At 48.6% G+C, this 26,844-nt stretch overlaps 1 protein-coding gene across 4 annotated transcripts in view; it reads left to right on the top strand.

The window, feature by feature from the left end:
- The window catches only part of ktn1 (kinectin 1), a 49,086-nt gene extending 22,478 nt beyond the window's left edge, over positions 1–26,608 (top strand). The window contains exons 10-37 of one of the 4 annotated variants that reach the window (XM_064329095.1): positions 1,987–2,083; positions 3,459–3,637; positions 4,213–4,281; positions 4,434–4,471; positions 4,940–5,030; positions 5,459–5,527; positions 5,748–5,797; positions 6,068–6,158; positions 6,405–6,473; positions 6,607–6,644; positions 8,561–8,651; positions 9,520–9,626; positions 10,449–10,539; positions 10,648–10,749; positions 11,876–11,916; positions 12,519–12,609; positions 14,038–14,124; positions 18,398–18,487; positions 20,451–20,564; positions 21,059–21,148; positions 21,242–21,334; positions 21,564–21,635; positions 21,805–21,888; positions 22,617–22,700; positions 23,614–23,697; positions 23,810–23,902; positions 24,676–24,786; positions 25,538–26,608. In XM_064329095.1, the coding sequence (XP_064185165.1) occupies positions 1,987–2,083; positions 3,459–3,637; positions 4,213–4,281; positions 4,434–4,471; positions 4,940–5,030; positions 5,459–5,527; positions 5,748–5,797; positions 6,068–6,158; positions 6,405–6,473; positions 6,607–6,644; positions 8,561–8,651; positions 9,520–9,626; positions 10,449–10,539; positions 10,648–10,749; positions 11,876–11,916; positions 12,519–12,609; positions 14,038–14,124; positions 18,398–18,487; positions 20,451–20,564; positions 21,059–21,148; positions 21,242–21,334; positions 21,564–21,635; positions 21,805–21,888; positions 22,617–22,700; positions 23,614–23,697; positions 23,810–23,902; positions 24,676–24,786; positions 25,538–25,567 (2,346 nt within the window). In that variant the 3' untranslated portion in view covers positions 25,568–26,608. The remainder of the gene's footprint in view (positions 1–1,986; positions 2,084–3,458; positions 3,638–4,212; positions 4,282–4,433; positions 4,472–4,939; positions 5,031–5,458; positions 5,528–5,747; positions 5,798–6,067; positions 6,159–6,404; positions 6,474–6,606; positions 6,645–8,560; positions 8,652–9,519; positions 9,627–10,448; positions 10,540–10,647; positions 10,750–11,875; positions 11,917–12,518; positions 12,610–14,037; positions 14,125–18,397; positions 18,488–20,450; positions 20,565–21,058; positions 21,149–21,241; positions 21,335–21,563; positions 21,636–21,804; positions 21,889–22,616; positions 22,701–23,613; positions 23,698–23,809; positions 23,903–24,675; positions 24,787–25,537) is intronic. The other 3 variants (XM_064329112.1, XM_064329104.1, XM_064329120.1) reach the window with 3 other exon arrangements.
- The last annotated feature ends 236 nt before the right edge of the window (positions 26,609–26,844 follow it).

Here is a 26,844-nt window from a genome sequence, read left to right as displayed (position 1 = left end):
TTATTTGCATCAAATGACACACAGCATGTTTGTTGATAACTTAGAAATTCCTTTATGTGTTGGTATAGGGCAGTTTGTTACAGTACTCTCTGTGCTGGTATAGGGCAGTTTGTTACAGTACTCTCTGTGTTGGTATAGGGCAGTTTGTTACAGTACTCTCTGTGTTGGTATAGGGCAGTTTGTTACAGTACTCTCTGTGTTGGTATAGGGCAGTTTGTTACAGTACTCTCTGTGTTGGTATAGGGCAGTTTGTTACAGTACTCTCTGTGTTGGAATAGGGCAGTTTGTTACAGTACTCTGTGTGTTGGTATAGGGCAGTTTGTTACAGTACTCTGTGTGTTGGTATAGGGCAGTTTGTTACAGTACTCTCTGTGTTGGTATAGGGCAGTTTGTTACAGTACTCTCTGTGTTGGTATAGGGCAGTTTGTTACAGTACTCTCTGTGTTGGTATAGGGCAGTTTGTTACAGTACTCTCTGTGTTGGTATATGGCAGTTTGTTACAGTACTCTCTGTGTTGCTATAGGGCAGTTTGTTACAGTACTCTCTGTGTTGGTATAGGGCAGTTTGTTACAGTACTCTCTGTGTTGGTATAGGGCAGTTTGTTACAGTACTCTCTGTGTTGGTATAGGGCAGTTTGTTACAGTACTCTCTGTGTTGGTATAGGGCAGTTTGTTACAGTACTCTCTGTGCTGGTATAGGGCAGTTTGGTACAGTATTCTCTATGTTGGTATAGGGCAGTTTGTTACAGTACTCTCTGTGTTGCTATAGGGCAGTTTGTTACAGTACTCTCTGTGTTGGTATAGGGCAGTTTGTTACAGTACTCTCTGTGTTGGTATAGGGTAGTTTGTTACAGTACTCTCTGTGCTGGTATAGGGCAGTTTGTTACAGTACTCTCTGTGCTGGTATAGGGCAGTTTGTTACAGTACTCTCTGTGCTGGTATAGGGCAGTTTGTTACAGTACTCTCTGTGCTGGTATAGGGCAGTTTGTTACAGTACTCTCTGTTGGTATAGGGCAGTTTGTTACAGTACTCTCTGTGTTGGTATAGGGTAGTTTGTTACAGTACTCTCTGTGCTGGTATAGGGCAGTTTGTTACAGTACTCTCTGTGTTGGTATAGGGCAGTTTGTTACAGTACTCTCTGTGTTGGTATAGGGCAGTTTGTTACAGTACTCTGTGTTGCTATAGGGTAGTTTGTTACAGTACTCTCTGTGTTGGTATAGGGTAGTTTGTTACAGTACTCTCTGTGTTGGTATAGGGTAGTTTGTTACAGTACTCTCTGTGCTGGTATAGGGCAGTTTGTTACAGTACTCTCTGCTGGTATAGGGCAGTTTGTTACAGTACTCTCTGTGCTGGTATAGGGCAGTTTGTTACAGTACTCTCTGTGCTGGTATAGGGCAGTTTGTTACAGTACTCTCTGTGCTGGTATAGGGCAGTTTGTTACAGTACTCTCTGTGTTGGTATAGGGCAGTTTGTTACAGTACTCTCTGTATTGGTATAGGGCAGTTTGTTACAGTACTCTCTGTGTTGGTATAGGGCAGTTTGTTACAGTACTCTCTGTGTTGGTATAGGGCAGTTTGTTACAGTACTCTCTGTGTTGGTATAGGGCAGTTTGTTACAGTACTCTGTGCTGGTATAGGGCAGTTTGTTACAGTACTCTCTGTGTTGGTATAGGGCAGTTTGTTACAGTACTCTCTGTGTTGGTATAGGGCAGTTTGTTACAGTACTCTCTGTGTTGGTATAGGGCAGTTTGTTACAGTACTCTCTGTGTTGGTATAGGGCAGTTTGTTACAGTACTCTCTGTGCTGGTATAGGGCAGTTTGTTACAGTACTCTCTGTGTTGGTATAGGGCAGTTTGTTACAGTACTCTCTGTGTTGGTATAGAGTAGTTTGTTACAGTACTCTCTGTGCTGGTATAGGGCAGTTTGTTACAGTACTCTCTGTGCTGGTATAGGGCAGTTTGTTACAGTACTCTGTGTTGTGTGGCCAGGCTCAGCTGCAGGATGCCAAGCGGCGGTGGGAGGAGCTGCAGAACTACCTGCACAACGTCAACGCTGAGAGGGAGAAACTCCAGGCTGCCAAACAAGGTGAACCAACGCTGCACACACACACACACGCACATCACGCACGTCACGCACGTCACGCACGTCACGCACGTCACGCACGTCACGCACGTCACGCACACACACCATTCTCAGTGCCCTTTGTTCAGAAATAACCTTCTTAATCAGCCTTATCTTCCCTTTATTGCTGTCTTATCATTTGTATTTTGTCTAAGGTAAAAATCCAGCCCTTTACTAAAATTGAACTGGATTGTTCATCTTGTCCAGGGTAAAAGAATGCTTATACAGAAATTGAGTTTGTTACATTTCCTTATTACATGCAGTCCATTCATATGGGTGGATACTTCCTGAACTGTGCCAGGCTAAAGACCTTGATCAAGGCTATTAGAGCTGTGCAACTCCAGTCATTTCAGCCTGAAACCTTTTGAGTCCTTTTGCCAATATGGCTCATTCATCCATGTAAGAGAGTAAAATGAGTCAAATCCTTTGACAGAAACAAAATGAATTTAGTCTCCTCATTGCCATACAATTAAAAAAAAAAAAAAAAAAAAAAAGTTTATTTTTTGAATTCATTTTTTGAAAATGAAAATGGTTTAAACACTCAATTTGGCTACTGCCAAGTCCTGCATTTTGAAAAATGTTACCACGTGATTTGACCGCCATATAGTCAACAGAATTCAGTGTGTACGTTAGGTATCGTGGGGTTGTAAAATTCATACAGTCTGCCTGAATGTCTTGAAATATAAAACTTGGCCAGACTTGCTGTCTGTAACAATGACTGCATGGACTTTGCTCTTAAAGGGGCATTACCAAGGCTTCTATATCTGAACAGCCCTGAAGTAACTACCCTCTAGCTAAGGGCCCCAATCTCCGAAAAAAAACATTGCTCACATTTATCTAAGATCCACAGCAGACTGCAGTGTGGTGGATATTTAACATGTTAGCACATAGGGGCTTGTATAAATCCTGATGACACATTTATGACACATGAACCTAATCACGGAGTTCTACCAACAGCCGAACAGGCTCATTCACCGCTAACACAGGACGTTCTCGCGCTGCTGCTGCCATGTAGTGACAAGGTTACAACATTGACGAAACATTTCAGCAGCACTGAGAACATTTTGTGTTAGCTGGGTAACAATTTCAGTTCAGAGTTCAGCATTTGAACCATAGCGAAACAAACAAACACCCGAGGCAAAAGACAAAATACTGTAGAAGAAGAACAAAACGACTATTTGTAAAGGTTACAGAGCATCCAGTGTCACACGCTGGTTTGTTCTTGATGAGAACACGTTAGAGAACAGGGGTCACGCCACACAGTGGTGTCAGGGCACAGAAGCGGGCAAGTTAGATGGGGCTTCCCTGACCCAACCTTTTGCCCCCTCTCTGGCCTCAGAGCTGCAGACCCAGCTCCTGGGGGTGGAGTCGGACATGAGCAACAAGAACAAGGAGATCCAGACCCTGCACAGCAGCCTGACCGACACCATGGTGTCCAAGGAGCAGCTGGAGCACCAGGTGATGGAGCTGCTGAAGGCGTCCCAGCACAGCCGGCCCGACGACTCGCAGCAGCTGCAGGTACGCGTGCGCCTTCCCACCAAGACCGCGGTCCCAATGCGGTCGGAGCGAATTTTAGTAAATGGCGTGTGTGTGAAGATGAGTGGTCCTTCTGTTACTTTTTACATTATATTTATTCATTTATCAAGCTCCCTTGTTCAAAGCCGCTAACAAAAATACTAGTAGAGCAGTAGTACTGAAAAAACGGTTTACACAAAATGGGATTGTCTTCAGCAGTGCCATAATAAATATGCTGTCACGCCATAATGCCATCGTGAAGTGGCTGAATTAACACTGGCCAAAAATAAACATCATAGTATCAATGGAGACACGCACCGTTGCTGAAGAACTGGCTGAAGTTCAACAAACCCTTAGTAGGAGGACAAGGAAGGCAGTTGGGCCAGAAAGCGAAGCTCAAATTTGTTTGCAGTTCAGTTCAGTTCAGTTCAATGGGCAGTGCTCTATGCACATAGGCAAATGTGTGAAAAGAGCATTTCTGCAGTACTGACACTTCAGGTTTGAGGGCTCTTTTAACTGCATGCTGCCCTGTGTGTTTGTGGAAACTGGCCTCTGATGAAACGCATGTTGTTTTCCAGGACCTTCTGGCAGAGAACCAAGGTCTGAAGGTGCAGATAGAAAACCTGCAGGCCCAGCTCTCTTCTCAGGTGCGGCCCGTCACATGATCACTGACTGGCGTCAGGTGGATCTGTTTCCGCCGTGTGGGGACGGTGTGTTGGCACGCCGTCTCCGGGTGAGTGTGGGGATGAACGCCATGACATCATTTTCCTCTCTCTCTCTCTCTCTCTCCTTCTGCCAGACGACCACCGTATCCCACTTTGAGGAGCTGCAGAAACTGTGAGTGACAGGGAGGCTCATTACTGCATTGATCCCTTTCGCTGACTGAAATTAAGCCTCATCAATTCTGCGGTCCAACTGAATACTAAAATTCAACAAAAACCCCCCCAGTCAGCCCAGATTTTATTTAAAGCCTCTTGCCTTGATTGCTGCGAGACTTACTGGACCTACTTTGTATTTGTGTGGTGACTGTGTGTGTGCGTGGGTGTCTGTGTGTGTGTGTGTCTCTGTGTGTCTCTGTGTGTGTCTGTGTGTGTGTGTGTATTGGTTTGTGTCTGTGTGTTTGTTTGTGTGTGTGTCTGTGTCTGTGTGTGTGTGTGTGTCTATGTGTGCTTGTGTGTGTGTGTGTCTGTGTGCTTGTGTGTGTGTCTGTGTGTCTATGTGTGCTTGTGTGTGTCTGTGTGTTTGTGTGTGTGTGTTTGTGTGTGTGTGTGCTTGTGTGTGTGTCTGTGTGTGTGTACATGTCAGGCTGGCTGAAAAGGAGCTCCAGCGGAAGAGTCTGGAGGACTCTCTGAACGCGGAGAGGAGCAGCGTGGCCAATCGGGAGATTAACATGCAGGTACGACTCTAAGCATGCGCTCTCAGGACTTCTGCTTTCTGACCACATGCATCTCAGGAGCTTCCTGTCAAGTGTGCAATTTATACTAAAAACAAAAACCTATTTACCTGAAATGACTACTACTGCAGATTTTCTGATCTATTTTTTGTGAAAGTGTTTTTTTAATTTTTTTAATTTTTAAACTGTACTCATTTGTTTTTGAATACCTCTAGTGGTTAAACATGGTTACTGCAGGATTAGGTCAGTTACTGAGGGCCAGTTCACTTTCCAGGGACATAGCCAATGAGTCAGACCTTACAGAGAAAGAGGAAGTATGAGCCAGTGTTTCCGGGCTTTAGTGCGTGAGAGTGCTGGATGCGGGTTCTCAGTGTGTGACGGTGATGAATCTGTGTTCCTGGTGGGATCAGAGCTCTGTTCATCCTCCACAGGCCATGCACGCAGACAACCTGTCGCTGAAGGCCGAAGTCCAGAATCTGCAGGCTCAGATTTCTGAACAGGTCAGGACCCTCACACCAGTCACACCTCACTCTGTCTGCCTCACACTGCGACCAACGCGTTATTACCAACCGCTAAAAAAATGTCCTTTTTATTTAACACTTCTCCCTCCCGCCTCCTTTCCTCCCGACCTTCATCCACCCCGTTATCTTCTCCGTTTGCCCTCTTCGTCTTCCTCTTTTCATCAACTTCTCTCTCTGTCTCTCTCCCTCCCTTCTCCAGGCTGAACTGAATCAGGACTCGCAGCTGGCCCTGGACCAGTTCCAGAGGAGGTGGGTCTCGCTCGTTCGTGCCCTTGGCGTTTCGTGAAAGCCGCCCCGGCCACAGGAAGCCGCCCCTCTCCGCTACCCTCTCGGAAGGTCGCGACCTCCGCTGTTTCCGTAAATCGGCCCGTGCCTGGTCGTGCGAAAGGCCTCTGAGTTGGCCTGCTCTGCGGACGCTCGCGCTGGAGAAGGGCGGGGGAGGGGTGGATGGTGTTTCCCCCGGGCGGGTAGTGACCGTGTGTTTGAGCGTGTTCCTTTCGTTTGCCGTTCCCCCCGCAGCGTGCACGATAAAGACGACAAGATAAAGATGGTGGAGACGCTGCTGGAGACGGGGCTCATCGAAATGGCCAATAAGGAGGAGGAGCTGAAGGTGAGGAGCCCTGGGGGGGGGCGGGGTTAGGGTTAGGGCGTGGTTTAAGGGTGCCTGATTTACGTGGAGGTGTTCAACTTCACTGAAGTGTCTGAGAGGCCTGAGATTGTTACCTTCTGGCTCCACACCAACTGTGTTTAACTGTGGGAAGCATCTCCGCTGCCTGAGTGGCATCCTGGGAGAATCAAACTGAAGAGCCTCTCGGAGCCTCTTGGTCCTGACTGTGCTGTCTGTCTCGTCCGCTAGGCTCTGAGGAAAGAGAAGGACTCGTTGAGAGAGGAGCTGGAGAGCCTGCAGCAGCAGGCAGCACTGCAGGTACGGGCCTCCCTGTTACTGCACTAGCCTGTGTGAGGCAGTGCCAGTGAAGCACTTGCCACCGAGTCTGAGGTTTCAGCTCCTTCACAGCTCTCTCTCTCTCTCTCTCTCTCTCTCTCTTATCTTTCCCCAGCCGTCGTCCGATCCAAAGGTGGAAGAGCTGCAAAGAACGTAAGTGTCACCGGCCAACTGTCAACGGAGAACGTGGGCTGGGGTTTGGGATTTGGGATTTGGAGTTCCTCCTGTGTTTTTTTTTTTTCCCCCTCTGCGCTGGGGTGTGGAATGGCTTGCGTAGCTTTAGCGGCGGCTAATGTGTGCATGACATCGCGCCAGGGGCCACAGGCAGGCGGCCTCGGGCGGGGAGACCGAGGACTGGAGCGAGGGCGAGGGCGAGGGCGAGGGCGTGCATCACGAGGACTCCTACGCTACCACCGACGACGACGACCTGGACTTAATGTACAAATTCAGAATGGGGGACAGTCAGCCCCGTGTGTCTGAAACAGTGGCCAGTTCACCACAGTCCGATTCGGGCTCAGAGAAATATGCCGCGGGGTAATTATAGCTTTGTGCAATCTTGTGTGTCAGTAGGGATTTCCTTTGTAGTGTCAGTAGGTAGTGTGAGCAGTCGGAGTAGTAGAAATCGGCCTGGTTATCCGTACCCGTTAGTCTCACTCCGCCACACAAAAAATGTTTTCATATGATCTGCAGCAGCAATCATTTTACTTGCCAGTCCTCACATTTTCTGGAATTGTGCTTTCTTTGTGCACCTTTGTGTATTTTGTTAATAAATGGCTTTGCCGTTAGAATCGAATGGGACAGAAAGCCATTTCCCATAACTGTTTTGCATTTCCTTAAAGTACGATATGCAGTTAATTTTGAATTTGACTGGGGATCTTTTTCGATTTCCACCCTTAGGTGACAGGTTTTCAGTTTCCTCGTCACCTGCTTAAATAAGCCGCTTGGCCTTTTAAGCAGTCAGATTAATTAATGAAACCAGTTTTAGACGCTTGGTTTCAGAGGTATTTAAACGCATCCATCAACTGTGCAAAGCGTCAGCCTGCCCGTGCCATCGCTGTCTGCTGTTTCATTAGCGACCCATTTAAAAAAGGCACTTAAACGCTCCGTTATAACATTCAAAATTCATGAGCGCAGGCCTGGAATTCATCACGCAGGGCTACGTGCTATGAGGTGTGAGGACGGTGATGCAACACTGGCACAGTTGTTTCACCTGAATATATTTCTTTACATGGACCGTGCCTGACCGGTTTAGGTGAACGAGCCTGGTAAGATGTCATGAACAGATTAGCAGCGGCCATAGTTCTTAGAGTCACGTCTGTAACGTCTTGGTTTTCACATTTCACTAGGTGTGTTTTTTATTTTATTTTTTAAAGAATTGTTCAAAGTAGATTCACACTACGGAGTTGAAGCACGTGCTGGAAACGGAGGCCGTGTTATGGTGTCGGCCTGCTACATTGTTCTTGTAGCTTACGTGTGCGTGAATGTGTTCACCTCAGGTGAACAAGCGCATTGCATTTCCGTTGACGGCGCAGCGTGCGGCTACCCTCACATTAGCACTTCCATGAGCGGCTGATTGTAATGAGGTTCGTCACAATCAGCCGCGTGTGAGAGCGCTAACGTGAGCGCGCCCGCGCGCTGCGCTGTGAACAGGAACGCGGTGCGCTGGTTCACCTGAGGAAACTCTCTCTGAAGAATGCAGCTGCGCCTGCGGGGTTTCTTCCGTCTCGGCCGTGGGGTGGGAGGGTACGGTCACTGCTCTGAAACCTGTCCTGCTCCTGTCGTGAGGAGGTGTACGGAATCACCAGACCAATCACGACCAGTCACGCTCAGGTTATAATGAGTTGTGCGTTATCACTGGACCAATCACGGAGCTTATATTTAGGTAGAAAAAAATATGATTTTTTTTAGTGGCGTGGGAAAATGAACCGCGCCATCCTGTTGTCTTTCGTCCTGCTTAGCGGAAGGTGCAGGGAAGTGAGAGGCCCAAGTGACTGGCTGGTGCTTCTGGCAGCAGTGTGTATTGTGGGATACTGGAGGCTGATGTGAAGTTGTGTCTTCTCTCCCTGCAGGATCCAGGAAAAAGATGAGAGTATGAAAGCGATGGAGGAGAAGCTGCAGGCTGAGCTGGAGAATGTGTCCAGCAAGGAGGCCGCCATTGAGGTCTGTGTCTGTGTGAACGAGTGTGTTTGTCTTCTGCTGGTTTAAGATGGTTTAAGCTGTATTTTCGACACTTCTAGCTGGTCTGTGGCTGGTCCAAGCTGGTCTCTAGCTGGACAAAGCTGGTCAAACTGGTAGAGTAATCTGGGTCAAATTAGTAGACTAGCTGACTATATAGGCTGGTCAGCTGGTGAACATCTACGGATGGTTTAATTTGGAATTTTCAGCAGGGTTGGTTTGCATACAACTCTTGAGCTGTTCAGTACAGTTCTGTATGTATAGTTTTGTTCCTCTGGTGAACACAGTTAAGAGTTACTGTAACTGACATACCTAGCGTGAGTGGCTGTGGTACTGTGTGTGTCAGTGGGAGTATGTGTTAAATCTCTGAGTGCCTGTGGGTGCTTTGGCTGCTCTCAGCTTCATCCATATCGGCCTTGTTAAATGAAAAGCACTCCACTCGTGAAGTTCTGAGAGGTACTCTGTGGACTCTGCAACCGAAGAATCAGATTACCTCTTCTGATTTTAAAATGGCAGGTGAACTCATTTTACTGGTGTGATGGATGCTGTTTGGTGCTGTTTTTATAGCCCTGCACCCACTTGGAATTGAGACCCAGGTTACTTGTGCAACCCACTTCAAAAATCAATAGATTATTCTGTTTCTGTTTTCCCTTTCTCTCTTTCATGTGTGTGTGACTGTGTGTGTGTGTGAGTGTGTGTGAGATAGAGAGAGTGTGTGTATGTGGGTGGGTGCGTGCGTGTGTGCGTGTGTGTGCGTGCGAGTGTGTGAGACCCTGGTGTCTGTATAAGCTGACAGTCTGTCTCGCACTGATTATCCCTGAACATGGCGCTCCCCTTCCTGCTGCCCCCACAGGCTCTGGAGCAGCAGCTGGAGGCCCTGAGGACGGAGGCGGAGCGGAGCCGGGACCGGGAGGCTGAGGAGAGCAGCTCCAGCGCTCAGCTCCTGGAGCTCCAGAAGCTGTGAGTGCATTCTGCCTGACCCATTCAGAAGCAAACACGGGTTTCCAACCCCCCCCCCCCCCTTACGTTACCTGTTTTGGCGTAAGCTTTAGAGGGATTATGGGTGGAGTGCAGCTGGCGCCGCTGTCTCGGGGGAGCGCTGGTGTCCAGGCGGTCGCGGCTTAGCCAGGTGTGTAGGCCGGAAGCACTGAGGCGGGAAGGGCCTACTGAGACAGGGCTGCGGGAGGGCAGCTGGGACAGGAACGCAGCAGACTTCACCGTTTGGGGAAGGAAATGCTGGGTGGGGTTCAGATAGGCTAGGTTTGTGAGCGAGGGGGTAGTTTGTCAGAAGAGCGTCTGAGCTTGAGCTTGATGCCTTGCGAAAAATCACAACATGTTCCTGAGATTGTCATGCAAAGTGAAAGTTCCTACTGGTTGCGACTGGAACTTGAAGCAGGATTGCATATAAAACAACACATCAATTCTGAGCAATGAGTGGGTAGTTTGTTACACAGTTTTTGGTTGCTAGCTGTCCAATTATAGAGCTATAAAAATGTTTGCTAAATGGAAAAATCCAAAGAGTTTAAATTCAGTGAGAAAAAATGTCTGTCTTGGTTCTCTATAAATATTCACCTCTTGCAACATACTGAGCCTGCAAGGGATAATAATTTTAAAATATTTGCATAATTTTGGCCAAGTTAATGTGGCAAACAAGCCATAAGTCTGCCTGCTTCTCTGTGAATGTGCCTAAAGTGTAAGTGAATATTGGGACCGAAAGACGCCTGGAGCTTCTCCAGGCTGTGGAGGGCAGAAGGCTGACGGCCTGCTTTGTCTCCCCTGCAGGCTGGCCGTGAGGGAGGAGGCAGCACAGAGGCTCCAGAGAGCCCTGGATGAGAGGGCCGAGGAGGCGGCCCAGATGGAGAAACAGCTGAAGGTGAGGGGAGGGGCTGCTGGGAAGGGGCGGGGCCAGAGCCGGCTCTCTTCGAGAAGCCCTTCTCTGCCAATGAGATCCCCCCTGATCCTCCGATTCTGTTTCTCGCAGGCTCTGCAAGAGGAAGGCTCGCTGCTGAGGGACCAACTAAAGCAGCAGCAGTTGGAGGCGGAGCTGCAGCAGCAGGAGGCGGAGCTACAGCAGGAGCAAAAGGTGTTTGGCTGCTGAGGTTTCCGTGCGCATGTAGATGCGTGTGTGTGTGTGTGTTGGTGTCTGCGTGCGTGTGAGTGCATGTGTGTGTTAGAGAGAGAGGTAGAAAGAGAGACCAAGAATTGTGACTGAGCAGGTGTGTGCAAGAGAGAAAGTGTATTTGTGTGGGATTGTGGGAGCAACGTTATGTGAACAAAATTGTGTATGAGCAATGATGGAAATGGATAGTAACGCCTCAGTTTATAAATTGCGCAAATGAATAAATTCACAATGCAAATTATGCAGTTCAAAAGTTCCTCATTACATTCGGCATGGTTCAGTACTTTTTCACAAACACGTCTAGCTGATGCAACACGGTGCTCACACACCAGCTGGAAAAAACACGTTCTCCTCTCCTCCACACATCTGCTGGGTGTTTCCCCTGAAGGGCTAATGAGCCCACAGGCTGGCCCAGCGAAACGCACAGTTTCAGAGAAGCTCGCGTCTCTGCCATTCACCACAATCAGTGAAAACTCTGCTTTTGACTACGGCATAGCTCAGACATGTGCTGAGGAGAGGACTTTCTGTAGTCCAACACGTACTACTGCTGGTCAAAAAGGCATTTTCATTACTTTAACCTAAAAATAATCTGATGTCATTACAAATTTTGCCTTGAATCTTGAAGCTTAGAATACATAGGTTCAGTCTGTATATGGTAAGAGACATCAAGTCAAATCAAAGGCACCACAGCACATACGCTTGTGAGGGGAGGTAAATTTGTTCATGCAGAAGCACATTGTTACAGTTACCCTGTGGCTTCTGAGTAGTAATTACGTCCAGTCCAGTTATGGTCAACTTTCTGGTTCTGGAATAGAAGGTCTGTGAAACTCTCATGAGCCTCCTAGTTTACAGCTCGAATGCTGAACTTCAAAGTCAATTAGGAACTCAGTTGATTCCAAAAATGGCTACAAACATGTCATAAAATTTCTCAAAGTTACAGTGAAAACCAGATTGCTGTTTATATAACCGGTGTGTGTGTGAGCGAGGGAAACGGTATGTGTGAGGCTGAGTGTTTATGAGCAGCTGTGTGTGTGGGCGAGGGGGAAGCCCTGTCGGGGAATGGAAGTGACCGTGTTTCTCTCTCCCCCAGCCGGCCCTAGCCGCGGCGCCCAGCCAGGAGCTGCTGACCGCGTGAGTGTCCTCCCGTCTCCTTCCCCGTTCCCACGCGCCGCACACGCAGCGTTTCTGCACGCACCGCACACACAGCGTTTCTGCACACACCGCACACACAGCGTTTCTGCACACACCGCACACACCGCACACGCAGCGTTTCTGCACACACCGCACACGCAGCGTTTCTGCACACACCGCACACACAGCGTTTCCGCACGCACCGCACACCGCGCACACAGCGTTTCTGCACACACCGCACACCGCACACACAGCGTTTCTGCACACACCGCACACCGCACACACAGCGTTTCTGCACACACCGCACACACAGCGTTTCTGCACACACCGCACACGCAGCGTTTCTGCACGCGCCGCACACGCAGCGTTTCTGCACGCACCGCACACACAGCGTTTCTGCACGCACCGCACACACCGCACACACAGCGTTTCTGCACACACCGCACACGCAGCGTTTCTACACACCACACACGCAGCGTTTCTACACACCGCACACACAGCGTTTCGGCACGCACCGCACTGTAGCTGTCAGATCCCGAGGGTCGGGCGGACGCGTGTGGCAGACGCAGGGACAGTGTTTGCGTTTTCTCTCGCCCCTCCAGGCTGGCAGAGAAGGACGCGCAGGTGGCAGAGCTGCAGGGTGAGCTGGCCGCGCTGAGGGACTCCCTGGAGCTGCAGAAGAAGAAGAATAACGTAGGTGTCCAAAGCACCACTCTCCTGTCCTTTACTGTCATCTCCTCTCCACTCCTCTCCTTTCCACTCCTCCCTCTTTTCTCATTTCCTCTCATTTCCTACCGGCCCCTTCTCTCCCCTCCCCTCCCCTCTTACTTCCACTCCTTCTCGTCTGCTGTCCTTTCCTCCTATCCCCTCTTCTCCCCTGCCATGCCTTGCCTCTGGGCCCTTAGCAAGGCTAAACTCTCCTCCTTGTCACACAGCCCTGTCAATGCAGGCAGCCAGTGATGGATGTCTTTCTTTTATCACCTCTTTCTTTTCCTGGACAAGACAAGACTTTACACGTGAAACTGACAAAAGTGAAGCAGTGTGAACCTCTACTGGCAAACTTAAAATCCACTTTGTAGTTGGGTAGATGCCATGTTGTCCATATTGCTCTGCTGTGAAGGACACTTGCAGTCCCTGAAAGCAACAGCTTGCGGGATTCATTTCAGAGAAAAACAGAAATGGAGATATGTATTTACACTTTTTTTTTGTGCACCCAATAACGTGTGTGTGTGCATTTCTGTGTATGAGTGTGCATTTGTGTATGCGTGTGTTCGTCTCTTTATGCCTGAATATTTGTATATGACTGTTTTTGTATTTGTAATCTGGTCTGGATTGGCAGCAGTTTTTCAGGGTGTTCTGTTAGTTGAGGGATAGATGTGCCCCTTTCAGTTCAGGTGCTCTGAAATGGAGAAACAGTTTGATCGTGTCAGGACAGACCAGGGCAGTAATAGACTGCAGCCGAGCGGGATACAGTCCTGCCTCTGTGGAGCCATTTGAGCTGAACATAAAGAGTAGGCTTTGACAGCATTATGTGCCTGCAGCTCACTGTTGGACTCTCATGCTGTACTGAAGCGACTGAGATGTTTTCTCGCCCCCCTGGGTACTGTTGATTTTCAGTGATGTGCTGTCGGCATTGCCAAAGTTGTCATCCCATGTCTCTACTGAATGCAGGTTTAAAAATAGTCATTTGCTATTGTGTGTGAGGTTATAGGCTGGCATTGTAGTTTAGTGCACTTTCAATCCTCTTAACTCCACACTGAGTTTATTTAAGCCATACTGGAGGAGTATATTTGACAGTAGCTGCATGCATGCGCCAGTAGCTTTTAGCTCTACTGGTTTATATGACAACTCCAGTGCATAAGTGCAAAGAGCATTCTTAAAGGGTTCAGCAACGGTGTTAAACCCGAGACATTGAACCTCAGACCTCCTGATGATGGTTTCATTGTCTGAACCTTTCTCACTGAATTACTGTTCATTGAGAAGAATTGAATTAGCGTTCTCATGCTCTTACAGTCAAATATTTGGCCTCATCCCTGCTGTATTTTGTGTGTTTTTGGGTTAGCCACTAGAAAGTTGGCATGTTGGCTGACCTGAAACCGATATCTCTCTGAAACTGACCAGGAGCTTCGGGAGAAAAACTGGAGTGCAATGGAGGCTCTGGCAGCGACCGAGTCGATGCTTCAGGGGAAACTCTGCAAGACTGCCAAGGTTCGGTCACATCCAGTCTGCTTTACGCTAGAGTGAAATCGGACGCATCCAGAAAATTGATCGCGCTGATCAGGCAACCCAAACTGTCGCATTTCATCAGGTGCTGCATACTTATTTCCTTCCTGTTATTGATTGTTTTTTTGCTGCCTCAGTTCCGGGAGAATGTATTACCTCTGGTTCATCCCAGTCTTGTTAATTTAATGCCCAGTGCCTCATTATTGGCAGTTGCATTATTGGCAATGTTATTCTAATTAGGAAAATGGTATTGTTTACAAGCTTGAGAAGTAACTAATTGACCTCTTCCTGCCCCCAAGCCTCAATAGCACAGCTATTGAACTCTGCTCTTAAGGATCTAAATGATTTTGGCGATAGGTGTGAAGCGACTTTAAAAGTTGCCAATGTTGCACAATGCCAGATGAAATTGGGGGAGTAGAAGACAGTCCTTGAAATGAGTATGCAGTGACTAATTACTGATTTCACTTAGGATTCATTAGTCCGAGCGCGACATTTAATCTTCATTGTGTCCACCTTCTCTCTCCACCCCTGTCATGCGAATCCCTCCCCCTGCCCCCAATCAGCATGCACCCCCCCCCCCTCGCATTTGCATTCTGCTCTGTGATTTTATAGTCGTCGATGCAGTGGTCACCTTGAGAATGAATCGATTAAAGACACTGCCTCGTTTAATAAAAGTTGATTGTTTTTATAATTCCCCTGCTATTGTTTAGTAATTTGTATGAAAACGTTCTTGGTAACGGAAACACTGTGAAAACAGGGGTTTACGTAAAAAATATAATATGAGTAACTTCACCTTTGCCTACTGTGTCAAAGCTCTGCAACTTGACACCGATGACATTGATGCATTTGTTGATGGATAACATTTTTGAATTTTCCTGCCCTAGTTCCTGGTTACGTGTGGGGGTTGCTATCCAACACCTTCCACCTGTGATGCGTTTTTTATTATGATCCAGTCACCGTATGTCTGGATTTCGTTCAGATGGTAATGGGTGCTCTTACCTCCTTCAAGAAGCCCATTTTACTGGTGAAATGACCTAACTCTCTTGATCTTTACCCCTACCGAAGGGTATTAACTTTTCTCAGTCCTACAAAATCCCCTTTCTCATCGGATGTCTCCGAACAACCTGGCTCTTTGCCATCTTCAGAAAGCTGTCTTTCCTCTCCGGTCACCCTTCACTGCTGAGATTGATCACATCGGTGGTGGAGTGGTACCGTTTGCTCCGCCAGACTAAGTCATATTTTCAGTCCATTTTGGGGGGTCAGGGAGTTTCTGTCAGCTCTCATGACAGATGTGTCTCTGTGTGAAGATTAATCATCCCAAAGCTACCTTCCAGCCAGGTTTTTTTTTTTTTTTAAATAAGATTTTTTAAATATAAATTAAATGTAACCCCGATTTTTAATGAGTGGAATATCTGGTGGCATTTGTTGGCCTGTGCTATTGCAGCAGCGCAGTCTGTCCGTCCCTCCAAAATGCATGTTGCCCAGTGCTACGTCTAATCGCTTCACAGCCCAACAGTCCGATGGGGCACAGTCAGTATGCGATGTCGAGTGTGGAGCGTATCCTCAAACTATGACCGATGGTCTTAGTAGGATGAGCTGACCTGGAGCCCAAGGCTGCTGTTCTGGGCAATATAGCCAACTAGAGGGCTAACTTCTTGCAACAGAAAAAAAAAAAACAAAGAGATCAACCACACAATGTGAAGGCAAATACAAGATGAGAGAGCCATTTTTTGGTCATTAAATGAACAGTTAATGTGTGTTATTTCTCTATGTCAAGGGTTTTTTAAGTGGATGCGCAATAATTATTGGCAGCTAGAGACGCGTATAAATATGTCTGAGCACTGATTCCAACAAATTTGTTGTTTTTGTGAAAAATATGGCACCGGTTCCCAGCAGTATACAGTGATTCACCAGCACAACCAGCAGAGCTTGATAAACCGATAGCACACCCCTGAGGTTCCAGCTAAGTTATGAGTAGACAAAGCAACTTTTTCAGCATTATTAATGAGATTAAAGGCTGTTTTATATATTTTAATATACATCCATTCCGACCCATCCATACCCTTGAGTATACAAATCCTAGGCCCTTTTCAGAAAGCTGTTACGAGAGGTGGTGAAACATAAAACAAAACAAAAACCAGGTGTGTAATACAAACAGCCATGCAGTATGAGCAGAGCTGCGTCCAACGCTGCCCCTCTTCCCCAGCGGCGAATGCGGCTCCTCCCCCATGTCCAACCACAGGGCGGAGTTTGTGCGCTTGTCGCCCGGCAGCTGTTTCACGCCATCTTGTAGACTGAACCGGTCCCTTTTAGCATACAGGCGTTACGGTTTGGTTTCCAGGCCGCCTGCCGCGTACGATCCCAAACCCTCCGCTCGCGCACGTTCCGCTGCCGCTGCCCTGTCGACCTCGGCCACTCACGCGTGTGTGAAGCGCGGCGGGCTAGCATACGAGCCCCGCTCACGGGGAAAGTTGTGTTCCGTTTGATTGAATGGAGTTGGAAACACAAAGGTATTTTGCCAGTAACCCTCATAAATAGGAGGACTAGCCAATCCTTTTTCCTTCGTCCTGTTGTGAACTTTGAGACCAAGGACCACAATGGAAATAAGTCTGTGACTTTTTGCGCTATCCTTGATAATTTTAGGATGCATGACTTGCTGTAACATGTATTTTAATAATTGTCAAATAAACTAAACTAAACTTTCAAACTTTCATTGTGAAGTTCTGAACTTTACAAAATTCAACATGTGGAGACTGAAGATGTGGAGTTTGGAAAATTTCAAATTATTCCCTGAGCAAAAGTAGTGGTGGCTTAGAAAACCGTGAAATAAAAACACTACACTATGGGAAATGAAAGGATCCACCTAAAATGTTAACCCTCATCTGTCTTGGTATAGGAGCAATGTGCAGTGATTGTAGCAATTTCCTTGCAGTGTCATTGCACTGATTTATGCGCAATCCAAGGTCTGTCAATCTTTGGCCGCCAGCTGTTTGTATAGCGCGTGCGAACAGTGCAAACCTGCTAGCGACTCTTCATTGGTAGATGAGTGGCACCATTATTCAGATGCACCAATCAAGTGCCTCTCTTCGGGTTGGTATCTTGTGATGTTATGCCCGTTTTCTGCAGCAGTGAGTCTGCAGACTGAAGGGACACCCCCTCACCCCATCCCCCAACGCTTGCGCTCTGAACATTCCCAGGATTCCAGCCGTAATTCCTGTTTCCTCAGCAACACTGAATCAACAGCACAATTGTGTTCAAGTGGTTTTCTATATCTACAGAGTGCTTGACTGCCAAATCATGGTTGGCAAGTAGCGTCTGCCACATCAAAGGCTGCCATTTTCTGCTGGTGGTGATGCTTGCAGCTTTAGGGACAGCAGATTGCATCGGTGCCTCTGACTTGTCCCTTGCCATGGGATGCTGCAGAAGCTCTGTATTTTGCTTTGCGGTGAAAGGGGAAGTTAGAGGCCACTGTGGCATCTTTGCACTGGAGGCGTTTCATTTACATTTCTCAGTATGAACCAAATTGGGTAGATGCCTGTGTATATTTTTGTGCTGAAAAAAGGAATGTGTGAGATTTGCGGTAAAGATTACGTGAGATAGTAGTGGGGAAAGCTTCTGCACCTGAACTAATGTTATGTAATGGATCGTTTTTTTGTGTCGTATGGAATTTTTGTGGGGTTTCACCTAAGTTACAGAAGTATCAGCAGACGTATGTGGAAACATTGGGGACCTGGCTGCTTGTTGCTCATGAACTTCTACAATGATTTACTGTGTGATTCAGGGTGGTTTTCACTGTGTTAATGCTTTTGGGTACCTACCAAGATTTCAGGGTTGCCCTACCCTGAGAGGACAATGGGAACAGAAATGAGTGGCAGTTTGATTGGGCTAATTAAAGGATGTGTTCAATTTGGCTTCACACTTAAAAGGGTGCTGCGGTGCCAGACCTCTCTCTCAAGTAGAAGTGTGTGTGTATGCGAGTGTGCCCTGAAAGAGAGTTTTATGAAGGAATATGTGTGTGTTTGTGTGTGCACTGGAGGGTATAGTATGTATATGTTTGTATGGGTGCACACAGTGGAGGAAAAACGGTATGTGTACCTCCACTAGAGCAGAAACTGTTTGTGTGTGTGTGTGCAGATAGTGGAGGAGGACCTGTGTCTGTATGTCTGTGCCCATGTGGGTGATCCGTAGGCTCGCTGACGGTTTGACTTGGCGCAGCAGCGGGGTTTGTGTGTTTTAATCTCCTCTCTCTCTCCCGCAGGAGAGTCAGGAGGCCCTGGAGTCCACGGAGGCGGAGTGTCGAGAGGTCCTGCACAGACTCCACCCCTCCGTGCCCCTGCCTGCCAGCCAGGTACTGCCACTGACAACACGCACGCACACACATGTGCACAGACTCCACCCCTCCGTGCCCCTGCCTGCCAGCCAGGTACTGCCACTGACCACACGCACGCACACACATGTGCACAGACTCCTCCCCTCCGTGCCCCTGCCCGCCAGCCAGGTACTGCCACTGACAACACGCACGCACACACGTGTACACAGACTCCCCCTCCGTGCCCCTGCCCGCCAGCCAGGTACTGCCACTGACAAACGAGGCAGTTACATTGTGCAATGGCTCCACTGGTGCTCCGTGCCCCTGCTCTCAAATCAGGGTACTGATGACAAAGGCACGAAAAGATTTGCAAGATATTCGGTGTTGTGCCTGCAGCAGGGTATATGTTATCTGACAACACGCACGCACACACATGTGACGACTCCACCCTGTGTCCGGTGCCTGGCATGGGGAGGCCTGGTACTGCCACTGACCACCGCACGTTACCACATTGTGTAATCTCCTCCTCTCCCCTGCCCGCCCAGCCAGGACATGCCGAGAGTACCTGCACGACCCCTCCGTGACCAGCCGCCAGCCATACGCACAGACAGCACGCACGCACACACGTGTGCACAGACAAACGCGCACAGACACACACACAGACAGACACAACTGCACACAAACAAACACACACACACGTGCATGCACACACGCACAGTACACACAGAGACACATGGGTTCCTTTATTGTAGAGGCCAGCACACACATGTTCACTTCATGTTCGCTCATTAAGCACATTTGCATGCAAAGCAGAGACAAATTTACGTCTGATCAATCACACAGAAGCAGGCAAGTTATGGATTTTTTTGTAATGCCTCGCCATCTTATACATTTGTGCGTATTTGCTGACATGACCTGAAAGATTTTCTTCTTTTCTAGAGAGAATAAATATGCTTGTCTTCTGCATCGCAGTGCTATTTTAACAATGCAAAATTCGAATGTTTCTTTTGGGACCGCTCTTACTGACAAAACCATAGGCCTTTCGGGTCCCCTGTTTGAAACAGATCAGCCCAGTTAGCGGAGTATTTTAAAAGTTTACTCTGCATATTTTATTACATCTTGGTGGATTTACATTTTAATGCAGTAAAGCTCTTACTAAATGTGTGGATGTAGAACAGTGAAGGAGCTGGCGCTTAGTGTAACAGTGGACGGCCGCGCGTCGTAGTCTGTTTGGCTGAAACAAAGCTGTAATAACAGACTGTGTCATCAGCCTGCTGCACCAGATTTAGCCCAAAATAACGAGTTGCAGCTTGTCTCTTTTTTCCCTGCAGAACTGCAGATTGCCAGTCCTTTAACTGCAACTGTTTAACTGCTATTTCTGCCCTGCAAGACAAGGGAGTTTCAATCCCTATACTTAGCACAAACCGCTATTATTATTCACGGTGTGCCCTGTGCAATACAGAATAGTGTGCAATAGTGTAATACAGAACCTAAGGCTGTTTGTTATGGACTTATGGCCAAAATATATATACCAATTATACCACTTCTCCAGTACTCTCCCACCCACAGCTTTTCACACATATGCGCACTCATACTGTACGCACATGCACAAGCACACACACACATACGCATACACAACGCTCACAAACAACGCACGCGTGCACACATACTCACACACACAACGCACACTGCACACAACTACACCTCATCACACACACACAACACCACACACACACAATGCACATGCACGCACACGTGCACACATACTCACACACACACACACACACACACACACACATACTCTCACACTCTCACACACACACAACGCACATGCACGCACACGTGCACACGAGATCCTTTTAAGCCGTGAAGACATCAAAGCAGAACATCGCTTAGTCACAGAGCCCTGCTGCACCCGCCCCGATGCCTGAATTTAGGAGCGCGTGAGACCTCCACCCCCTCATCCCGTCACCCGTAACGCTCGCCTGCGCTGTTCCCCCAGAACCACCAGGAGTGGCTGAGCGCGTTCGAGAGCGCCGTTCAAGAAGTGGCCACGGAAGCGGAGCCAGCCGCCGCCCCCGGCCCCGCCCCCGAGTCTGAGGACGCCGATGTGACCGTAAGAAGCACCTTAATGCCATTTCCCAGCCCGGATCCCGCCTTTCACTCGGCTAGTCAGTCCTCTGGGCCTGATCACATTCACGCCCAGGGAAACTAATTCTGTGATGTTTGAATGGGGAGTGGTGTAGTATGCAGGTCAGGAAACTATGTTTGTAATTCAGAGGTTGCAGGTTCAGCTCTTAGGTGGGGCACTGCTGTCAGAAATAGTTATAGTTATTTATATTTTAAGTGTAGAACTATAAATGTCTGTGTATAAGTATGTATTTATTAATGGATGGCAGGTATACATGCAGCTGTTTGCAATTTACTCTGGAAAAGGGCATGTGTAAAGCAAATAAATTATGTAATTACTCTATGTATAGCAGCTGAGTTTGGTAATTTCAGTTGATGTGGTGGACATTGGAAATGTGCTGGTATAATGAAGTCCTGGCTATGATCATGTGTTGTGAAATTGAGACACTTGTGTAATCCACGGCAATTTTTATCTTCCAGGTGTTGACAGAGAAGCTGAAGGAGTCCGAGGAGGCCCAGAAGGTTCTGCAGAAGGACTGCGAGACGTACAAGAAAGTGCTGGCGGAGACGGTGAGGCAGGCCGCCATTAGAGAGGAGACTCGTCGATCGGTGTTCCTCAAGGGCCCCTTCCTGACCCAACTGTAATTCCTCCTCCTTCCACAGGAGGGCATCCTGCAGAGACTCCAGAGCAGTGTGGAGCAGGAAGAGTCCCGCTGGAGGGTTAAGTTGGAGGTGGCGCATAGCGATCTGAAGGAGGTTGGTTCAGTAATCAAGTAGATGGAAATATGAAAAAAATATATCTTATCGGATCGATCACATGATCAGTGGAACAACCATGTTGTGTAATCCAGTCAAAAGACTTTTCTGTCCGTTGCACATCGTATGACTGGTTCAGCTCGGTGGGACGTTGATGGGGTTCAGGAAGCCACACTTCACTGATGGCAGTTGGCGCTCACGGCTGCCTCCTTGTGTTTGTGTCCTTCAGATGACCCTGAAGATTGCGCTGCTGGAGAGCGAGGTGGAAAGACTAAGCTCGGATGGCGGGGAGCTGGAGAATGTGAGCTTTTACAGTATTGACACAAAGCCCTGTCCATTGCCTGCCTTTTACCAGCCTCCTCTTCATATTTAAGTGCATTCTGCAGGATCTGTGTGTTTGTACACATTGTCCAGGATTTCTGGGCGTTATTGTTGTCAATGGTTTTTAAATTTTAAACTTTCTTTTATAGCTGAAACGGGACAAACAGCACCTGGAGTCTGAATTGGAGAGAGCAGAACAGGAGAGCGCCACGTATGTGACGGAGGTTCGAGAGGTGAGAATTACCACAAAATATAGCACAGTTCCCCCTCAGGGATATTCTGGAGGATTCTATGATGGTGGTGTGTGTCTGTGCTCGTACATGCGTGCATGCGTGTGTGCATGCGTGTGTACACGTGTGTCTGTGTATGTACCAGCTTGTGTTTGTGTAAAATGTGTTTTGTCTTTTACATTTTACATGGATGTTTTTCCACCTACTGTCGACAAGAACTTATTTTCTTTGTCACTAAAATGTATGTTTATTTTTAGGATTATGCAGCAGTAATTATATAACTAGTGGCAGAGTTCAGTTAATTCGGTAGACATGGGTCTGCCAATGTGTTTTTGAAGCGTGCTTTGGAAGACGTCCCACCGTTAGCCAACCGCATGAGTCACGGGTCTCCCAGAGAAGCCCGTGTGGGAGAAAGCCAGCGTTGAGCCTTGCTGGGAGTTTTCCCTGTTTATTGAGTCATTGGCATCTTTCCCAGGTTGTCCCAGCTCTCTGCTACGATAATATTGTCACAACATTGCTTTAGAGCTGTTGCATCTCTGCCTCAGCCCAGCAATGTGTGAGCTGGACGCTAGCAGCTAGCCAGGCGAGGCTCAGTTTCACATGGACGTCCCTGGAGCCCTCACCCAGCGATCAGCTTCCGGACACTATGACTCGTCTCTGCTGTGTAGGATGTTTCTCCCGGCTGGTCGGCTGGACGGCCTAATCTAAACCGGTTTCAAACTTCATTTCAGCTGAAAGATCTGTTGACTGAATTGCAGAGCAAACTTGATGGCTCATATACTGAAGCAGTCAGGCAGAATGAGGAGCTGAATTTGGTAAGCCCTGCCCTGACTAGAGCAGATACTGTCCTCACTACCCCCTCCTCCCCCACACCCAATAACCCCCCCAGAAGGTGGAGGTGGGGGGGCACCATGGTTTAGGTCTTCTGGTCCAGGGTCAACTGTCCATAACCCCAGAGTCTGGCACAAGTGCACAATAATTTCTAAAAACTGCTTTGCTCTCATCACCGAAAGAGCTTTTCCATCAGAAATGTATTCATGGATGTGCTGATGCAGTTTGTGGTTATGTATGGAGGACCGCCTTTGGTCCTCCAGTGAGACCCTCTAACAATAATAAGACTCAAGTAGCCTTCGCTACTTCTAACCCACCTGCAGAGCGCAATGCAAACACAAAGGCGCTCCAGGTTTCGCCGTCTCTGGCGTCGGACTGGCAGTCCTCCACGTGCTCTGCTCCTGCGTAACCCAGTCCTCTTCAGCTCCATCTCTCTCTGCTTTCACAGCTTCCGCTGGGACACTCGCTTTGCCGTTTCGAGTCTTTTTCCTGAGCCACCAGACAGCCTCGCTTTGATTTTTCTAATGCTAGTCCTCTCAATGCCTTAATGACAGGCGCTGCAGTTACATTTATACATGTCTACTGTAGCGGTCTGCCCTGTACATTTATCAGGTGCTTTAGGCTAACAGAAATGTGTGCGCTAGCAGGTCAGGTTAAACACCCATCTATCGTATTTAAATTCTGTGTAAATGGAGGCAATCGGTACAAATGTTATTGTAGTATATATATATATATCAGTGGCTCACTGGGTAAGGCTGAGCGCACCTAGCCTGGAAGCGATGCACAGTAGCGACTCCCAGGATGCACAGCCCTGCTTCGATTGGTGGCTGTTGGGGGCGGGGCTCGCGGGGGCGGGGGGCTGGAGCGGCGGGGTCACCTGTGGGTCCTGTGTTCCAGCTGAAGACCCAGCTGTCCCAGACCCTGTCCAAGCTGGAGGCCGAGGAGACGGAGAGGCAGAAGGTGGCCGGCGACCTGTACAAGGTGAGGCGGGCGTCGCCGTTCCCCACGGCACGGTTGGCGGTACGCGTTGAGGAGGGGGAGGGGGAGGGGGGTGAGCTCGGCCCCTGAGCCTATTTCGTGCCTCCTCTTCCAGGCGCAGCAGTCCCTGGACCTGATCCAGGAGGAGATCCTGAAGGAGGCCGGTCAGGCGGACCTGATTGAGAACAGCACCATGGCAACGCAGAGAGTGAGCGGGGCATGCTGCGTGTGTGTGTGTGTTGTGTGTGGTGTGTTTATGTGCATGTGCGTGTTGTGTGTGCATGTGCGTGTTGTGTGTGCACGTGCGTGTTGTGTGCGCATGTGCGTGTTGTGTGTGCATGTGCGTGTGTGCGTGGTCAGTTGGTGGAAGTGAGTCGCCTGGCAGTGTAGGATAGTGGGTAAGGAACTGGGCTTGTAACCGAAAGGTCACAGGTTCGATTCCTGGGTTGGACACTGCTGTTGTACCCTTGAGCAAGGTACTTAACCTGGATTGCTTCAGTATATATCCAGCTGTATGAATGAATGCTATGTAAATGCTATGTAAAAAGTTGTGTAAATCGCTCTGAATAAGAGCGTCAGCTATAAATGCCTGTAATGTAATGTAATGTAACCTGGCTCCCTATTGAGTCCTAGCCTAATAGGGCAGAGTAAGGCCTGGTCTAAAACAACAAGCAGATAGGGTGAGTAATGTGGATGAGAAGAAAAGAATAGGGTAATACTTACGGAAGAACAAGAAAGACTAGAGCCGACACTCAGTCTGAATATATGATACAAGGATGTCCTCTCCTTGGTTTTCATTGCCTTGCGGTATATATAGAAATATAATCACTAAAGTGCTCTTGCTCAGTAAGAAGAAGTAATACAAATATGCCATAACTGGCCAGCAGTGTCTATAAATCCATTCAGCACTTGTCTCATTGGGTGGCTGTGACCCCGGTCTGCTCTAACGGGCTGTGCCCCCCCCCCCCCGCACCCCCCCAGGAGGAGATGGACAGGAAGGAGAAGATGACTGCAGGGCTCAACCAGACAGTGAGGGAACTGCAGCAGCTGCTCCTGGCCGTCAACAGGCAACTCACCAAGGGACAGGAAGGGGTGAGTCAGGCCCAGACAGGCCCAGTCAGGCTTAGTCAGGCCCAGTCAGGCCTAGCAGTAAGGACCTGCCCCAGTCACAGGCCCACAGGCCCCCTGCGGGCTGTGATGGAGGCTGGACACCTGCAGGCTGTACTGGACGCTGAACTCACCTGGAGGCTGTACTGGAGGCTGTACTCACCTGTAGACTGTACTGGTGGCTGTACTCACCTGCAGACTGTACAGGGGGCTGTATCGCCTGTGAACTGGCAGCTCAGTCACAGCCTGGGGTACGGCAGGTGGGTTTATGACTCTTCAGCTGAGACCATTTGTCAGGGCTTAAGATAGACTTAATTGGGAGTTGATCAGCTGTGCTGGTAGGTAAAGCCCCTCAGACTCTCTACTCTCAGAATGAATGAATTCAGCATCTTTTTTACAGTTCAAAAAGTACCAAATGGAAGCCACCTGCTAAACAAATGGGCTCAAACTGATTTTGATTGCTAAAGCCAAAGAGGTGGTTACGGTTGTCTTAAGTAACCATCCACAAGAAACCTGTACCCAGATTTGGCAGCCGGGTGGGTGTTGATTTACTAACTGATTCACGATCCAGGAAAATGCCAGTTTTTTAAGTCCTTTGTAGGTGTCTGGTCCTTAAGTGATCTTACTAAGAGCTGATTGGAGGTCTGCATTTGATTTGCAGTAAGTGGAAGTAAGCATTGGGATCTCTGTCCCTCCCAAAGTGAGCGTCCTGTAATTTCTGTTTGTCTGCTTTCAGGAAGGGGACAAGGACTCGCCAGAGATCTAAAGCGCAGTGGACCTCCTCAGCCCCTGCCTCCAGCCTTACTGCAGCGCCTCCCCTCCTCTACCCCGCCCCTCACCCCCCCCCTTCCCCACTCCCTCCCCGCTCCGCCACGCCCTGTCCACGCCTAGTCATAAACACTGAACCCAACCGGCTCTCTCCTGTCCGTTCGTCCGCAACCCGCCTGGTCCCCCCCCCCCACCCCGCGAACGCCGCGAACGCAGGCCTCTGTCCGCTGCCGCTCAGAGTTTGCGGCGGCAGGGCGAGGCCGCAGGCGACCACCGCGTCGGACACGACTCTCTCCTCCCAAAACGAAGCTCCTCCTCCTCCTCCTCCTCCTCGTCCGCCACAAAACACAGCCACATTCCTGACCCGACGCCCAGACCGAGAGCGAGAGCGACCCTCCAGACCCCTCCCACTGCTCCGCCCGCGCCCCGCCCCGAGCCCAAACTCCGACCACAGCACCACGCCACGCGCGTCTTTCTTTCTTTCTTTGTTAGATTCGGGAAGGAGGTAGACGAAGAGGCCCCTTTCTTTAAAAAAACAAAACAAAAAAAACAAAAGATATTTGTGAGTTTTTAGTCGTCTTCTTTTTCTTTTTTCTTTTTTTTTTTTTAAAGGAAATTACGCCAGAAACAAGTAACAATTTAAAATACCTACTGACCCGCACTACGTCTTGAATCCAGGAGCCCTGCTCTTAACGTCACTCACACTTACGCGCACGCATTCACACCGCACTGGGCTCGCAGTGTAACACGTGGTTTAGTTCGGGGGTCCTGGCCTGGGAGTTTGGGGGTTCAGCGGTAGGTGCCGTGGAGGTTTTTTGGAGCCGGTCTGTCGGGGGAGCCGCGGGCGCTGAGGGACGGCCGCGACCCCACAGCGCCGGAGAAACAGGCCAGGGACACAGTAGCGGTTTTATCCTACTTAACTACCAGGAAGAGAGGCCTCTGTAGTCAACACTCCCTATATTGTTGCTAATTTCATTAATACTGATTTTTTTTGTAAAAGGTGACAGTTATAAAGATTAAAAGGGATGCTTGATAAATATTTATTGTGTCTTCTGATTTATAATATAATCTCTGATGCTCAAGTGTGATTGTTTCATTGTCTTGAGAAAGGATTTTTTGTGTCATTTGTTGTTTGGTGGTGTTGGGAAGCTGTGTACTTCCCTCACTGCTTTACCCATAGCCAACACTAGGGGGTGCTCACAACCCAGAATTCAGCTTCAATGGGCAAGGCAACAGAGATTTCCTTGCTTGCCCTGAGGAGACTGTTCCCTTGAC

This window comes from Anguilla rostrata, chromosome 1 (assembly GCF_018555375.3).
Source record: "Anguilla rostrata isolate EN2019 chromosome 1, ASM1855537v3, whole genome shotgun sequence".
NCBI lineage: Eukaryota > Metazoa > Chordata > Actinopteri > Anguilliformes > Anguillidae > Anguilla > Anguilla rostrata.
Note: the sequence above shows the minus strand (reverse complement) of the source record. Positions and strands in the feature narration are given on the sequence as shown.